At 49.8% G+C, this 18,012-nt stretch overlaps 1 protein-coding gene across 5 annotated transcripts in view; it reads right to left on the reverse strand.

The window, feature by feature from the left end:
- Positions 1–6,192: 6,192 nt before the first annotated feature.
- MEIS1 (Meis homeobox 1) overlaps positions 6,193–18,012 on the reverse strand; it is a 110,654-nt gene continuing 98,834 nt past the window's right edge. For 3 of the 5 annotated variants that reach the window (XM_055713528.1, XM_055713527.1, XM_055713526.1), the window contains exons 10-12: positions 12,038–12,096; positions 10,680–10,769; positions 6,193–7,770 (exon numbers count right to left, since the gene is read on the reverse strand). In XM_055713528.1, coding sequence (XP_055569503.1) covers positions 7,487–7,770; positions 10,680–10,769; positions 12,038–12,096 — 433 coding nt within the window. In that variant the 3' untranslated portion in view covers positions 6,193–7,486. Of the gene's footprint in view, positions 10,415–10,679; positions 10,770–12,037; positions 12,097–18,012 lie in introns of all 5 variants that reach the window. The other 2 variants (XM_055713529.1, XM_055713530.1) reach the window with 2 other exon arrangements.

Below are 18,012 nucleotides of genomic sequence, written 5' to 3' on the forward strand. Positions count from 1 at the left end.
GGCAGCGGCTCCTTTATTTGCATGTCATGTTTATAACCTGGTGGAAACCAAGACTGATATCTGTGGTCGGGAGAAGATGACTTTCACCTCTCCGGATCACTCTCTTAAATAAAAAAGAATTGACCAGCTATGGGCGTAAGCATTTATCTTGAGTTTGCGGTCATTATCTTTATTATATAGCCTCGGCAATAAATAAATCTAGTAGTTACTACCCCACAATAAAACTGTAGTATATGGGACACCTTACTATTACTTTCTTAACAATCTGCCATCTCTACACCTCTAAATCTTCCCTGTCCGCCCGCCGGCCCGCACGGGTCGCTCCCGGTCCGCAGGTGCGGAGCCTCCGCGCCGCTGCCTCCGCGCCTCCCGCCCGGCCCTCTCCCTTCCCCTTTTCCTGCTGATTTCCCCCCAAAACCGCCCCTCGGCCCCCACAGGTGCCGGCCCTGTCCGCTGCGGGGGCGCAGCCTCGGGGGGCCGCCGCTCGCGGGCTCGGCCCGGGTGGGTGTCCCTCCGGGGGCATCCCCCCAACCCCGGGGGGACATGGCCGGGATGGTCGTCCCCTTCTCGCCGTCCCCCAGCTCAGCGTCCCCCTAATGGGCATCCCCCGGGAGGCTCTTCCCCGCGTGGGTGTCCCCCCATGGGCGTCCCCGCCTGGGCGCCCACGGCCCCGTGGGGCTCATCCCCGGCGGGTGGGACCCATCCCCTTTTTGAGGATCACCCCCCCACAGCCCGCTAATACAACATCCACCCCAGCTGTTTACCCCCCACCCCGGCCGCTGGGGTGCGAGGGGAGGGGGCACCCACGGGGCTGCTCCTCTCCTCTGGGGGGCCGCGGCCCGGCCACCCCCTTTTTTGGGGGCGGGGAGGGAGAACCTGCCCCAGAGCCGAGGCTCCGCAGCGAGGGGAGCGCCGCGCATCCCCCACCTCACTCCCTGCCTGCGGGTGGGGGCTGGTTCCCCCCCATTCCATAGGTAAATGTCCACGTAGAATTTTTATTTACAGCCAGGATGCTGCGCGTATGGTTCTTTTAATTGTATATTACCAGGGTGATTCCTTCTTGCTTTTAAAACAAGCGGCTTGGAAAAATATTCCCATTTGGGGCGAGGGGTAAAGCAGAGGAAAGGGGGGGGGGCATTTTTATTTATACCTTTGACATTTAAAAGAGCATAATTAATTTGTCCTGCTTGCATTAACATTGTTGAGGAAGGTTTCAGAAAGCTAACCAGCAAAGGGAAGGGGGGAGGAAAAAGAGAAGCTCGCCTAGAAAGCTTAGGATTTTTTTTTTTCTCTCTTTCAGATGTGTAATCAATCATTCGAGTAGGAGGCAGCAAAATTGTAAAGATTCGATAGATTAAAATGCAAATGAAAGGTAGAAAAAGAAACATTAACATGGCAATCAAAGATTTAATAATCGTAAATCACGGTGGGGTTTTTTTGTTGCAGCTGCAGTTTGTGTGTTTTTTATGTTTTAATCATGTTCGTTCTATAAATAAATAATTTCTGAAACGAGACTAATTTTTCACTATTTTAACCGTGGGCTATGGCACTAAATATTTTTTTTTTTTTTTTTAAGTATGGAACTCCAGATTGCAACCTATCAGCCCAGAAAAGGGGGGAAAGGAGCGAAGTTGCATGAGTTCACATTTGAAATTTCAAGTGCAATGCCTTCGCCCCGCTGCTGCGCAGCGCCGGCAGCTTTGCTTTCCAATGGAAATCCTTTATAAAGTTTATTTGGAAACGTGGATGTTTATGTAAAAGCAGACAACCGGCGGCTCGTTACAAGGCTAACGGTAGCGCCAGCCCTCGGTCCTGGAGGAAATATAGAAAGGTTAAAAAAAAAAATGTATATAGGGGAAAGAACAATATCACTTGGGCTGGCAGTGTATGGCTTCCAAGCGCCAGCGTTGCTAAATTTCCAGGGGAAGGTTGAGGAGGGGGAAACCTGGGGGAGAAAGCTGGGGGAGGCGGGGGGGGGGTCGCTCTCCGCCCTCGCTGTAGCGCGACGTCTTACAGGGGGCGTCCGGTGCTGCCTGGGGTGGCGGGGGCAACCTCAGCATCCCCCTGCCTCGGCTGTGGTGTCCCCCCCGGGTCCTGGCTTTGGGGGGGCACCGGCTCATCCTCTGGGAAAGGGACTGGGAAAAAATTCTGTTAACTTTTGGGCGCAGATGGAGTTCATTTTGTGCGGCGGGGAGGGGGGGGAAGGAGTTAATCTGTACTTCGTTGGTAATCTTTATAGAGCAGGGGGAGAGAGAAGGAAGGAAGGAAAAAAAAATCTCCCCCTCGCCCCCCCCCCGCCCCCCCCCCCCCCCATCCCCCATCCCCATCCCCCGGCTGCTCGGGTCTGGGGGCTTCAGCCGCGCTGCCCTCAGTATACAGCGCTCGGCGCCGCTGCGCCGCAATGAAAAGAAACCGGGAAAAAACAACTAAATGCGGGAAACGAGCCGCGACCCTGCGCCCCCCTCCGCCGCACCGGGGGGGCCCGGCCCCGGCCCCCCGCCCCGAGCTCCCAGCCCGGCCCCGCCGCGCTCCCCGCCGCCGAGCCCCGCATCCCCCGCGGCCGCACTCCGCGGGGCACCGGGGTGCTGCGGGGGAGGGGACCCGCGGATCGGCACCGCACCCCGCGCACCCCCCGCACCCCCTGCCGCGCCGTCCTGCGGGCAGGTAGCCGGCCCAACGCCTCGGGACTGGGGGGGCGCTGGGTGGATATAATTTACCGACTGATTTTTCCCACCCAAGCCATATGAACCCCACTTTAATTTTCCTCTCGGTGGGACTGGTTTTTGTGTGTGTCCCCCCCCAGGTGGGGGGTCCCGGGGGGCCCCGCCCGGGAGCTGCCCTTGCCCTGCACGCCGGCTGCCGGGGCCGCGCTCCGGGCGGTGCCCGGGACTTGTTGTCTGCCAGGCGGGGACCGGGGGGGTCCGGGGGGGCCCCGCCGCCTCCCGCAGCCCCTGACCCCGGCATGCACGGCGCGGCTCCATTGATCATCCCGGCCCGCCACCCCCTCCCTTTATGAGATAATGCAATTACAAACATCAATAAGGAGCTGCGAGGGGAATCATTATGCGGTGACAGTGATAAATGACGGTGCAGAAATAGCATGCTTTTTTTTTTTTTTTTTTTTTCTTCCCCCTAACAATCCAGGGGCTTTGGGGGCTGAGCACAGTCACCAAGGTAACAGATGACATCCAAAATGGCACCAAAGGAAAAAAAAATGAACATTCTTTCTTTCGCCTTTCACTCTTTTCCCCCCCTGCTCTTCCAAAAGAGTTAGTTGGGGCTTGGGCTTTAGAAGCAGCTGCCACACAGGCATGCGGGGCTTCCACACGCACCCAGAGGCCGGGGAACGGCACACACAAAGCCCCAGCCCGCAGCGGAGCCGCCACCTCCGGCGGCACCACGGCCGCCCCACGCGTGACCGCCCCGCGCCGCGCATCCCTGCCCGCGGCCGCGCAGCCGCCGCGCTCGGGAAGCCTCGCTTCCCCCTCTATGCATACGTACAATATACATACTATTGCACCATCCTGGGCGGCAAAGCGAGGTCGGGGTGTGTGTGTGTGTGTGTGTGCGCGTGTGCGTGTATACTCCGCACATCTCCACGCGCGTTCGGGCCGCGCGGAGCCAGCCAGGCGCTGGTTGCTGGGACTTTCCGCGCAGCAGCGCTGGGGGTGGAAATATCCACCGCGCAGCTGACAAATGCCGCTTCTGAGCCCAGAAGTACCTGTGGCTGCTGGAGGCACGGCCCGCGCACCCCCCCCCACCACACCCCCCGCCTCCGCCAGCCCCCCTGCCCCGCGCAGCGTGGCCAGGGGTTGCTGACACCCCCCAGCACAAATCCCCCATGGGATGCGGGTGCCCACCCCAGCGCAAGGCAGGAACCGCTCAGTGATGCGCGCAAATACCGCGCTGATAGTTCTGCTCTCCCCCTCCTACTTCCAAGGGGGGAAGCAAAGCCTTGCGCTCGCCTTGCGCGGCGCTGCGCTCACTCGGCTCCGCAGAACGCTGCGCCCGGGGGTGGGGAGGGCACAAAAAGAAAAGGGAAACTCCCGAAAGGGGGGCTGCTAAAAAAAAATAAATGGGGCTGGCGGGGGGGAGAACAGACCCTCGCCGGGGGCTGCACAAACTTTCAGCCGGCGGCGCGCAATGCCCGCGGCACTGCGCGGGCGGCCGCGGAGCCCCCCCGCGGCACTCTCCCGAGCCCCCAAGAGATGGCAGTCGAAGCCGACTTTCCTCCTCCACCTCCATCCTCCTCCTCCTCCTGCTCCTGCTCTGCTCCTCCGCGGCGGGCAGCGGCAGGACAGCGGGGCGGCGAGCCCCCCTCCGCCGCCCGCTCCCCAGCTCCGCCCCCGCGCAGCGCCGCGCAGCGCAGCGCGCAGTCCGGCGGGGCGCGCAGTCCCCGCGGCTGGGGCCCAGGCTGGGGCACAGCTGGGGGGGCCCCCTCGGCCCCCCGGCCCCCCCGGGGCGGTGAAAGGAGGGTAGCTAGGAAACAGCGAGCGGCCCGAAAAGGCGGAATTTCCAACGTGTAAAATGTTCTTAACGGAGCCATTGAGCGAGTGCAATAAGGCGTGAGGGGGAACTAATCTCCCCATTTAAATGTTTGTGGCAATTTTATCTAAATGAATTTTAATGCTAAACGAGGGATAATTCCCTATTTGTAACCCGTTTACTTCTCTTTCCTGTGCCTCTGAAGCTGTCTAACATCATGCGATGAACAATAACAATAAAAATACTGTCAAGGCATATTCTTCATTTTGAATGTGTTATAATTACAGCTGATTAAATATCTTGGGATATAATAGCGGGTTTAATTTAAAATGCTCTCCCCCTCCCCCCCCAAAAAAAAAGGTCCCACGGAGGAAGGTCTGTGCCCCACTTCGCTGCGGCTGCGAGAAGGGACGCGTGTGCCCTCGCATGCAAGAGGGCGGTTTGTTTTTGTCTTTCAAGGAACATTAAAAAAAACAAAACAAAACAAAACAAAAAGTAAAAAAGCAAAAAGCGAGCCCCGTTCATTCACGTTTTGGCAGGAAAGTGTCATTATTCCGCGCTCACAAAGCGGGAGCTGGGATGCGCAGCCTCTTTGGCGGTACAGCGGCCCTTTAAAAAAATGGGGAGGGCGGGGGAGAAAAGTCGGAGTTACAACAAAAAAGGAAGCGAAAGGAAGAAAAAGAAGAAAAAAGGGGGGAAAGAAAAAAGGGAAAAAGAAGAAACTGGGGAAAGAAAAAAGGGGAAAAGAAAAAAGAAAAAGAAAAAAAAAAGGGGAAGGGGGAAGAAAACTTGGAATTAAAAAAAAAAAAAAAAAAAAGGGGGAGGAGATCCAAGCTGCGGGGGGAGAGGCCCCCACTTCGGTGATTTGCTTACTACAGCAAGGTCTGCGCTGCCTGCGCCCTGCCTGCGCCCTGCCTGCGCCCTGCCTGCCCAGCCCCCGGGGGGGCAACTCACAGAGCCCGGGGGCCTGCCCCCAGCATCGGGGGGTGCCGGCTGGCACGGGACGGGCCGCGGGGGGGGCTGTTGCATGATTTTGCCTTGACTGAGATACTTGTGTAATTTTCCTACCCCCGGGATTTTTTTTTTTATTATTATTTTAAATATAGCTGCGATGTGATTGAAAAGGCAGCGCAGCGCCGCGCTCTCCCGGCTGCTGCACCCGCCGGCTGCAGTGCGGAGCACACAGCAGTGCCAGGGACCCACTTCATGGGGAGGGGGCGGCCTGCACCCGCCCCCCGCTGCCCCAGCAGCCCCCTGCACCATTTCTTACAGTTCTTACAGATACGCATTGCCGGGCGATAGTTGCCGAGTTTTGCTTCCCTCTTGCCTCAGTATGTTCAGCTCCAGACAGCAATGTAGTCTGCCAGTGGCTCAAATAATTTTAAGCCATGTCTTAGAAGCGTAATTGGGGGGGGGGGGGTTAATACTCCTTACAGATCCCTGTCCCATGCTGCCCTATGACACTACATTTATTAACAGGCAACAGTTCCCATCCTGACCATTTACAGTGTGAGTTCCCAGAAAGTTTCTTTGCACAGTGCAGCGTTACTTTTACATTCTTTAAATACAATATTTAAATAGCAAAATGCTAGGTCCGTGTCTGGAGCCAGCGGAATTTTGTAGCTGCTGGGCTCCTGGTTCAGGATAGAACAGCTAGAAGTGCTGAAGGGGGGTGGGAAACAAATTTTGCAAGCAGTGGAGTCACCATGACAAAAAATAATTTGTTTTTATTTTAGATTCAGATTTCATTACTGCACTCAAACTACTACAACTGGGCTTTGAGTTATTATACAATCCAAACTGTTTCAATCAGAAACTCTAAGACTCAGTGTGCAATGATTATTATTAATAATAATTAGCTCCTTGGTTTCTTGATAGAAAAAGGCTATCAACAAGCATTTGTTTAACCACAACAAAAGTATAATTAGCTTATCCCACTTAGTAAATCTGTATGCATGCCAACTCATACCAAACTGCTACTTTTACAAAAAATTGCAATAATACAGATCATTTTTCCAGTCCTTTTTGCACAAAATTTATTTACAATGTATACATAAATGCTCCATGATGGGACTATGGAAAAAAAAAAAAACAAAAAAAAATGCACACATGACTGATGTCTTGCCCAGAAAGAAAGTCAACATATTAAAAATAAATCTTCAGTCCATGTTTCGAGCTGCATAAAACAGGAAGTGATGTACAAGGTGGTGGTTGCTGCATGGGGACAAGGATGCTCTGATGTGACAATTAGGCTTCAAATACACTGCCTTTCCGTTTCCATGCTTCCTCCTACCAGTCTCCTTAAGACACTGCCTGCAACAGCTGATTAATCATTGTTGATGACTGCAGTTTTTCCCATCCTTCCCGATTTACATCTGTTCAGGCCAATTCAAATATGGTGAGTAAATGAATTAGACATGCAAATTCACGCCCCAGGCTAGAAAGAGAGAGAGGGAGAGAGACAGGGAGAGAGGGAGAGAAAGGGAAGAAAGACAGAGAGGGAGAGGAGGAGGAGAGAGGAGAGAGAGAGTGTGCATGGCTGAAATCCTAGGATAGAAGAAAGATTCTTCTGCCTGACATAGTTATTTTAATGCTCTAAAAATCCTGCAAATAAGCCCTTTCTGTCATTTGCAGGATAAGTGTAAGGCTTCTTTTTTAATGTAAGGAGGCTTCTGGAGGAAGTGAAGAGCTATGGAAACAACACACATAGTGTGGAAAAATTTCACATTTTTTTTAAAAAATCTATAAGAAACAACGTAATATGGATAACAGTATAATAGCATTTTACAATATTTCACTCTTTGTTCTCTTAATGTCTTATATAGGTATTTAGCATGTCCCCAGAAGTTGACTTCGGTTGGTGTTTTCCTGCTTTTTAGGGTCCCTGTGAAGAATCGGAACGTCCCTTGGTCCAAAGTTGACGCCAAGAACTCCATAGTCATTGCAGAAAGACAATGTTTGAAATCTACCGTCGCTGCAGACAACGCGTATTTCCCTTAAGCTACTGAGCATGAATGTCCATCACTTGTCCGCTCACTGCCGGCTCGCCGGGATGAAGCATTGTGGGGCTTGATGCTGACATGGGCATTCCAGGGTGGGGTGGTCCTCCATGCATCATCATCGCTGGGTGGTGAGGGTGTCCAGGAATGTAGGTATGCATGGGGGGGCCATGACGCAGCTGAGCAGGATGGGGGGGCATCTGGGGTGGGGTATAGCTTGGCTGTCCCATATTCATACCCATTGGACTACCCCGCGACACATAATCCCCTGGCATACTTTGCAGCCCTGCGGAGAGAAAGAGGCGGTGGTGAGCTGGGGGGGGGGACGACACGGGCTGCCGACATGGGGCCGCGAAGCTCCTCCGCTGGGGCACGGGAAGGCTGGGCTCGAGCCCAGCACGGGATGCAGAGTCACGGCCGCGCGAGTGCAGCTGCCTTTGTGGGATCGGAGCCTACACACGGACTCACAGCGACGGCAACGGGAATGATGCCCAGGTCAAAACCAAAACCAACAACCCCCAAGAACATCCTTCCCCTGCTCCAAATAAGAGAGGTTGGGGAGATAAAGCTGCTTTCTGCTTTTACGGTTAGGAACGTATGCGATGGAGATGTTTCGGATCCAGAGGCGTGCCTGATGATGACAGGTGTCACACGGGGTGGTGGCACCAAGGTGGGGAAGCCCTGCGAGGGCTCTCAGGTGGGCTCCATCCCCCGGGGCCTTGCTGCACCCCCTGCCTTCCTCTCCCCGCTTGTAAAAGCGTGCTGGGAACGCAAGGCGGGGAATCTGTAGCCATTAATGAGGGGCTTGGGAGGGGGAGATGGGTTAAATCGGCGCCCAGGTTTGTCAACCAGCTATTTATTTAGCTCTCGAGCCCGATTGCTTGGAATCTGTCCCGAGTATTTGTGCCATTCAAGCAGACGCTATACAGCAAGCACATACATCGCGGAACAAAGGCTTCATATGATGCCGAAATTGATAGGATTGCTAAGGACAATTGTTAACTCAAACCTGTATTTTTAAACATGTTAAAAAAAATAATACATATACATAATCAATACCAGTTATCAATTAATTCTCTCCCCCTGCTCACTTCTGTCTGAAAAAATCAGACATGCAACTCAGTCAACCTTTCAGTGGGTTTGGGAGAACAATAAGAAAAAAATTGGACCTAAAACAATAAAACCTCCTGCTTTCTGTGGGCCTCTGCCTTCTGCTTGGATTGCTATAGCTGATGGGAACTGACAGGTGTATTGTTTCGGAGAGCTATAAGCTCCATAATCATCAAGGGTGAAAGGCATACGCTATTGCTAAGTAGGTTCAATTGGCTTTAGTTCTAAGTAAGAGCGCGCTGTGAATGCGCCGAACACCTTGGAATCAGGTCTCAAGGCTCTAGCAATGAATAGCTGCTTAATCTAGCCTAAAGGAACAGTTTTGAACTAATGAAAATTGCTTATAAAATATACTGTACTCACAGCTCTTTAATCAAAAAAGATGATAATATTTTTTGTAATAACCTATTAATTTAATTGGTCACGAAGCATAAAATACATCATTTAAATTTAATTGACCCAGAAACTAAGAAACAATATTTAAATTAACTAAGCTAGAAATTTCCATGATGAGGTAATAAGGCTGTTGCATTCCCAAGCTCAGAGGAATGTTTTCACAGCTAATTGTTAAAACTTAGTTTTCACTCGCGCCCAGAGAAGATGACTACAAAATACACTTGGCCTGGGTAACTTCAAACCCTGAGTTCACCCAGGCTGAGGGCAAAACAGTGGTGCCGAAATAACTTGCTTTTAACTCCAGAAAGAGAGCAAGAGGAGCAGCATCACCACCACTTCAACATGGTACCGGCCCCTCGGTGTTTTAAACTGCTTTTACTCTCTAAAAAAAAAAGCAAACCCCAAACAACAAAAATTGGTATAATGTATTTTCCCCTATAAAAAGACAAGAGGGGGAGAAAAAAAACCCAAAACTGGGACAGTTTCTCTAGGCTTTCTTCGCAAGGCCTGCCACTGAAGATTGCATTAATGATCTCTATTTTTGTATACTGAATAAGTCAAATCCATTTGTCACACTGCAAGTGATGGCATACTTAATTTGGATATAGTCAATTAGCCTGGGCTAAGCTCCATAGCCTGCTGCGCACACCTCTATTTTGTATTCTCTCTTTTTCCTTTGCCACACGTAATCCCATTATGACGGACAGACAAAGAGAAATAAACTTGAAGAAAAAAAAAAATCAAAGTTTCGTCCATTGCCTTCCAAAACGCAACTAAGTGAAGTCGCCTTTTTCTTTTTTTCTTTTTTTTTCTTTTTTTTTTCTTTTCTTTTTTTTTTTTTTTTACCTACGAGAAGTCTCTGTTTGGCTTTTTTGGTGTCTTGCAGGTTAGCGGGAGAAATGTAACTCATGCATCAACTGCAGTTAGACAGATTTATGACACTTTGGGGACATGCTCTTTCCTCTCCCTGCGCTGCTGCAGACCGCTTACATTTTGCAAATCAGTCTGTTGCCAAGACGACGGGCTCCCCCACCTCCCCGGCTGCTTCTTGTTTTGTCATGTGCTCGGGGATGGATAATAGCATCAATGTATGGCGGCGTCGATGTACGGCGGCGTCAATGTACGGCGCGCGCGCGCACGGGGGGTTTGGGAGCTTGGAAAGCTTGAGCTGAACCGGAGGGAGAGAAACCTGAAGGAGCCCAGGCGTAGGATGGATGGATGGAAAGGAAGGAACAAGCATGAGGCTATGGGCAGGGAGAACATAGGGAAATGCAAGGAGACAAATATCCCTCGGACAAAGTGAGAACAAAGACCCCGTTTGTACTTACTTCCCCCTGGCTTTGCCATTGGTTACCTAGGTGAAGGTTACATGTAGTGCCACTGCCCCTCCATGCCCATATTCATGCCCATTCCACTCATAGGTCCTAGAGGGAGATAAAAATCCAAGAAGATGCCAGAGAATGAGCAAAGTCAACAGATAGTGCCAAAAGCCCCTTTCCAAAACACAGCAGGGCAGAGGGCGCGGGACCGCTCGAGCGGCAGGTGCCTGGTGTCCCTCGGCGGTGCTGCAGGCAGGCAGAGGACAGGCGAGGCAAGGCAGGCGGCTGAGGCGGCGGCGGCGGTGCGGTTACCTGCGGTGGCACGACCGAAGTCACCCCGTGGGTGGGCGACGCTGCCCCGGGGGCTTACCTGGCGCTCGGATGCCCATGTGCTGCTGGCCGTCCATCACGAAACCTCCCATCGGCTGCCCGTCGGGGTTATAGGGTGTCCCTTGACTTACTGGAAAAGCGCAGAACATTGCTTTTTAGCCACAGCCAAAAGGGTCACCTCCTCCTGTGGCGTCAAGCCACGACTACTCCCCCCAAGGCCGCGTCACACTGCTATCTATGCCGGCTCGAAAAAGAGGGAAAAACCTCTAACTGTCCAAATTCAGCGGCCAGGCTAACCGGCCCGCTGGGCTTCGGCCCGGCTTCCTCCGGCCGGTTTGGGACTGAAGTTAGCGACTCGAAAGCTCAAGACATGAGGAACGCCAGCTCCAGCTGCTGCCGCCGCTGACGTCAGTGCCAAGACCTGTACAGGAGCCGGATTTTATGGCTGGAGTAGTCACACTGAAATCGCAGTGTGTTAAATTACGCCTGCGTGCCTTCCTACGAGCAGGACCTGAACGCGTCCATGCCAGATAGTTACCTCTAATGACAAAATAATCAAACGTGCTGGGAGAGGGAGCGTGGCCCAGAGGCATCTCGGACAGCGGCTCTGGATAGTTCAGCAGCGAGGATCGGAAAACAAAACCGACTGGGAGTAACGGGCTACTCCTCGATAGCAAATACCCCCACAGAGCTGCGAGCCAAGACACCAGGCAGAACCGGCACTTGGGTGAAAACCTAAGGCTTTTCTTTCCGAAAAGAAAACTAAATCCCCCCAAACGCTCGGCGACCCCAGAAGACAGCTCCCCAAAAGAAGAGACAAGGGGCAAAAGGACCCTACGCAAGGACCACTACCTGAACTCCGGGTTTTAACTGTACATTAAAAGCCGGCTTCAGAAGTAAGCTGCCTTGGGTTATTAAAGCACATAAAGCTCTACCTCATTGAATGTCTTTGAACTTTACTGAGTCCCACAAGCGATTCTGACCCCTTTGCCCTTTTGACAGGTAATAAAGTTTACAGCAATTCCACACCAAGCCATGCACCAGGGAGTGGTCACAGGAGCAGAAAGAGCTGGGAAGGAAAACTCCAAACAATTACTAAAAAACATAAAAATAACTTTAATTCCGAACATGTACGGCAAGTCCGGTCACGGAGCGGATCCTTTTATAGTTCCTTTTTTTAAAAAAAAAAAAAATTTTCGATGTCTTTTTTTTCTCCAAACGTTTTAATCATGTTAAAATGATTAGGGTTGTAATGAAACAAAGCTGGTTGTATTTTAATTGTCAGTCACTCCCAGCATTCATTTCTCATTTATTTACCAGGTAATGGACCTCCCGGTGAATGGCTTGAGGATGGTTTTCGCCTGCGTGACTTGAATACAGTTACTACTGGGGACTTGCCTGCTCGATTGGACTGGTCTATCATGGGCTGAACTATTCTTCTTCTAGCATTAATAAACCTGCAAGAAAAAAAGAGAGGAAAGCAAACAGTTAGGGAAGGGACGACTGGCACCCGTCCCCAAGCCCTCTCGCCCCGCCGCCGTGCTCTCCGCCGGGCTACGCGGGGATGCAAATCCTGCAAAACCTCTAACCCCGATGACCTCTGAGAGCACGAGCTTGGGGTTTCCGAGCTGATTTATGTTTGCCTGCTTTTTACCACAGTTGGACACTTCCATTTCATCTTTTCATGGGGGAATTAGCCGAGTTTTCAGGAAACAATACCAGCAACGCTCTTCTCAATTCAGAACGGGGCATGCACACGCACAAAAAAAAAACGGGTGAAGCCGGCGAGATGCTCGTGAGGGCATCTGCTACCTCCCCCTCATTAGTGCCATTTCTGCCTTATGTCCTCTGACTTCTTTTTCCAATTTTTTTTTATCAAAACCTGCCCCTACCTCTTGCAAACCTAATTCCCTTTTAATGCCCACTATTAAGATAATGAACTGTGATGGCAGAACCCCATCAAATGAGGGAACGTCTGGAGTTTTATCACCGCTAAGTCACACTGCTGGGGACTTCAGAGCCGTGCATTCCTCCTAGCCATTTCTTGGTGGGCTTTTTCCCCCCCTCTCTCTTTATGCAAAGTCTGAGGGGTCAAGGCGAGGTCATAGCTTTACAGTAATTGAATTTATAATCCTGTTTTCTCCAGCTAGGCCTGACCATTTACAGCAAACATCTTGTTAAACTGTAATTACTGGACTACTGAAAATTCCCCACGAACAATGAAAAGCAGATCTTTGGAAAGAAAAAAAAAAGGTACAGTCATTTTTAAAAATAGCCATCTGCAACCGTACGCCTTGCGTTCTTGTAGCTCCTCGCCTCGGTTCCTCTTGCAGTGCTTGTTTGGGAAAGGAACGGTTAAAACAATTTGGAGCAAAAGAGAAGAAGGAGAGGGATCGTAAGTGCCCCGGTCTCCTCTCGGGCAGTCCTCGTGGCGCTGCCATCGGGAGGCTCGAAACCATGGCTGGGAGGCTGTGTCTGAAGGGCATGAGAAGAACTTCTCTTGCGGTTTTGCTCATCAGAAAGCTTAGTTAAAAACCATTTGGAAAAAATCTCCATTGCGATCTAATCATGGCAAAGCCTCGTAACCAGGCTTTACATTCTTTACAAGAAAGAAAAAGAACAGTAAAGATGCGTATGCCACAATAATTACTAGTAAAGGAAGAAGCGTGAGCATGGGTAAAACCACACGGCACTTGCACAACACAATGGGAAAGTCCACAAAGTGCTCTACTGGGTGCTTGTTTTCACTGCCTTTGCTTGAGGTGGCTTAGCAGGAGCTCTCCTAGTGCCCAGAAAAAGCCACCAGGCCCTTCCCACGGGAAGCAGCTCTGCCCACCCATTCCCCTGCACTGGTGGGGAAAAGAATCACCAGCCGCCGCCTGAAGCTGTTTGTTTTGCCCTCATCAAAAACCAGCACCCATTTCAGCCTCCTCCTGCCACCCCTTCCCCACTCAGCCCCATTCCCCAAAGTCCCACACAAATTTATCAAGATGTTGAGTCCTAATCAAACCTATCTCAAGCAAATGAGCTCAAACGTACCAAGTCCCGGCGCCGATCTGGAAACCTCACACCTGAACTAGGTCATGTTTTGTCAGCAACAGCATTGGATCAATTTTTCTACACATTTCCAATAATAAAAACACCCTCAACTCCAGCAAACAGTGTTGCAAATCAGTTTATCATTATCTTGTACAAACCATGAAAATTAGAATCATGTGAGCAGAAGGTTAGACTAATTCTCCTTTCTCATTATAAGCACAGGTGTAGCACAAACACCATGTGAAATAAGCAATTAAAAAAAATCTGCTTTTTTTCCCCCATTAGCTGCCTTAGCTCCATGACCAATTAGAAAATTGTTTAATATCTGTAATCTGCATTTGCAGAAAGCAATTTCCACAGTAACTCTCCTAAGCAAAACAACAACACAAACCCCCATGCCCCAGCCGTTCCTTTTCACAAGCCTGGCAGGCTCTGGCTGCCTTTACTCCGTCCTTCTCCTGCCCTATTGCCAGGACCTGTTGCCGGGGCAGGAGGGCAGGGGTTTTGGTAGCTCTGAGGCTGGCTGGTCACCAAAAAGCGTTTACCCCAAAGAAACCCTGAGCCACACTGAGCACGCACACCCCAGCTTCACAACCGTCCCTTTTCCTCCAAACTAAAAGCGCTTGTAAGAAGGCGGCGGAGGGGGATGTGTCTCACAACAAACTACATAGCTAGAGTTCACCAACAATTATCCGCAAGACGTGCCTACGGCAAAATGTATTCTCACCTGTTTGCCCCACGCTATGGCTTGGGATATCTTCTTTAAGAACATTTTACACACAGGTACTTAACAATTATCTTCCTCCTACGCATTCGGGTAAGTATTTTCTATAAGTAGCAATTCTGCCAAACAGCCCAGTGTTTGGATGTCTTTGGGGGGAATTCAGACGCAAGAACATTTTCCTTCTGGGCAAAGTAATAAAATGACATTCTCGCTCCTCCCACTAGAAGTCAAATGGAGGTCAGCTCCCCATCCTTGTATCTGTTTAAATAAACTGGTCCAGCTGTTTGTTTCCAGGATGCCCTTTAACCTTCTGTCCCATCCTCCCTGCCTTTGTAACAGAACGCTTCACTTTGCATTATAGTAGACTCCAAACCACTATGCATTAAAAAAAAAAGAAGAAAGTATTCACTTTCAAGTTTCTTCCTGCATCCCAAACTTGGAATTCATAAGAACCCATCAGATTAAAACTATTAATGTGGCTTGCCTTGAGAGAACACAATGCAGCGCTGTTACGTTTATAAATCACATCTGAGAACTCTTTGCAAGCAAAATTGCTAATTAGCTGTGGCTGCAGAAATATACGGACATGGGGATCATTTCTTCATACTCTCTGTTTTTTCCTTTGATAGAAGGGCCAAGATCTTTCGATCACACTCTGAACTTCCAAAGCTCCAGGCTGACGTAACACCGGCAAAAATGATTGAACAGAAAAGCTAACAGGAAAAACCTCGCTGCCCCTTTTCCCACGTGTTCACATTAACTTATCTTAAGAGAAAGAAACTGCAAATCACCCTAATTTTTAAAAGTTCAGAGGAATGAGGACCTAAAAAATCATTTGTGTATTAAGTGCTACTCAGATGGAGTATCATCAAAATAAAGACTCAGCACAGAACTTAATCATTAAGACAGCCGCATAGCCTTACTGATGCACAGGCTCGGAGACTGACATAAAGTATTTTTCCCCCTACCAGTGCTCTGTGCATTGGTACCTTTGCTCTGATGTGGAAAGGGATTTTTTGGTTTGGGTTTTTTTTCCCCCACAGAGCAGAATCAATAGTGGCACAAACAACATGAGGTCCCTCAGGGTATGAGTTGTCCCCATCTCCCAGCCCAAGGAAGGCTGAGCACTCCGCAGAGCGATGCTCTGGGTTGGGTTTTTTTCCTTTTTTCCTTTTTTTTTTTTTTTTTTTTCCCCAAGGGGAAGGATCTGGCATAGAGGAAACATCTGAACAGTTGGGCAAACACAGAAGTTTAAAGTATTTATTATTTTTTTCCAGCTAACTTTTCCTTGCCCTTTCGGATACATGAGACTGTGCTTTCCGCCCTGTCCCGAAAGGCAAGAAACCCCCAGCTATTCCACCTGCCTAACCGTAAAGAGGAGGGGGAAACCCTCTTTTCTCCAATTTGCATTTTACTAGGATGTTTTCTCTTAGGCTTCTTGCCCGAGCTCTGTCTCCAGAGGTCACCGGCAGCCTCCCCACTTGGTGCGCGGCCGGTCCCAGGAGCGAGCTCCAGCCCCGGCCCCGGGGACGCAGCAATCCGCCCCTGCACCCTGACCTTCAGCCTGGCCGCCCTCGCTGCCACGCACAAGTTTTGTTTCTTCTCAGCAAGAGGCAGCAAGGCTGGTGATGACAAAAGACTTATTTTAGTTGGAAATTGGCTACAATAATAGCAGCCAGAGAGCAAGGAGTTTCGGAGGGTCACCAAACCCCCCAAAAGGCACAGCTCGCGAAGGCTCAGGTTACAGCCCAAGTGACATTTTCTGCACAGATCTGTTCTTTCTCCCTTCCCCTTGTATTTCACTTCTGTTGAGTGAATAAAACAAGACCTTCCTCCGCTGTCACGAATTTCCAAAGTCACCTTTGCTCAAGAATCCACAGAGCGATCGTGGGGACTTCCAATTTGCAGTCTTTCAATGAAATTCAAAGGAGATGCTGAGACTTCAGCGGTATAATGAATTTTTCTCTCCCCCCAGCCCTCCCACATGAGGGGAGTTTCACACCATTATTGACTTCTGGTACTTGCAGTTGCAGGCTGCTCCCTCTCAATATTGCCCCAAAGCGCCAGAAGTCTGTGTATCACCAGCAGTGCCAAGAAATTCCCGAAAATCTCTCTGCCTCATTTTCTCCTTGAGCTCCTTCTAGCAAACCAGGCGTAAAGACAATGAGAAAGCCCACGGTACCTACAAACCCCGGTGCTAAACGCTCTATTGCCCCTCTGAAAAAAACAGTATCCCCCCTGACAACAAAAAAATCATCATTTTTATAACAGAGGCCAAAGGAACCAGAGCCCTTCAAACTGGCAAATAATTCACTTGTAAAACCAGCCGTGCTCTTTGCTGCATACCCGGATCCTTCATTTATACAGCAGTGAAACAACCTTCTCTATTCAGCACTTAATTCCTCAACACTTAACAGGTTTATCTCTAATAAAAACAACTTAAATGGAAAGTGTGTTATAAACGGGGATTATTACACTTCAGTAACTGCTTTATGCCTTATTTTAACATATTTTCATATTTTCCTGTGTATTTGTTTTCCGGAGCTTTTTAAAGGAGTCAGTAAAAGAAAAGAAAAAAAAAAAAAAAAGCCGTAGAAATTATTTCCCCGAGTACTTTCAAGTGTTTTAAAAACAGTCTTAAAAGTAGCAAGCTCCCTCTGCAATTATGAACCGAAAAAATAACGGCAGACTTCTGAATGGTAATCACATCTCCCCATCCCTAAAATGAGAAATAAATGTTAAAAGAGTGCTTACTGCTGTTATTAGAAAGTTCTGATCCTGAAGTCAGTTAGTGAGCTTAATGACCCATAACTACCAGTCATTAGCAATCCATGCTCTCTGTGCTCCCTTTATTTGTAAAGAAAGAAAAAAAAAAAATCCAAGATACTCGAGAAACTTTGTTCAATTTAAAGTCAAACCTTATGAAGTCATGTTTGGCAACTTTTCTTGGTTTCTCCTTCTCCTCCTCCGAACCAAAGACAGTTTAGGACTGCAATACATCATTTACAACACTAAATGGAGGTAGGGAGGGAAGAGAGTACACGGGGCTGCTAACTGCCCACTCCAGACACGTAATATTGGAATATGCTCCAAACGCAGCCAGTCCACCCGTCAGGAGGATCGGGAAGGTCTCCTGAAAGCTCTCCTCTCCCTCCTTCCTCCTCCGGCAGCACCAGCGCCAGGGACTGTACATAGGGCCGGGGGTGTCGCAAGACAATATTGAAGAGAAAACAAATAAAATACTACGCAAAAAACTAGTGATGAAAAACCACTAATTAGCTGACAAATTTGATGTAAAGCACTAATGAGAGCCATGTGTGGTTCTCCAATTTAGTTTTAAAAATAGCTTCTGACTTCAAGCATTACTATGTGACCCCACCGATGGATTCATGTTGTGCATTCAGAAAAGTTGCTTTCAAGCAGGAGAGTGCTATCGAACCTCTCGCCAGCCAGCCCTGCTAATGCAGCGAGCAGGGCGAGCGCAGAAATAGCAAGCAGAGCGATGGGCTCAGGTAAGCGCTCCTGGAGGGAGCTGGCCATGCCCTACATTTTGGTCGGCCCAACGGCTCTACCCTTGGTCACCTCCTGCTCTTCTCCTGAGCCCTCAAGC

Source organism: Falco cherrug, chromosome 6, assembly GCF_023634085.1.
Source record: "Falco cherrug isolate bFalChe1 chromosome 6, bFalChe1.pri, whole genome shotgun sequence".
NCBI lineage: Eukaryota > Metazoa > Chordata > Aves > Falconiformes > Falconidae > Falco > Falco cherrug.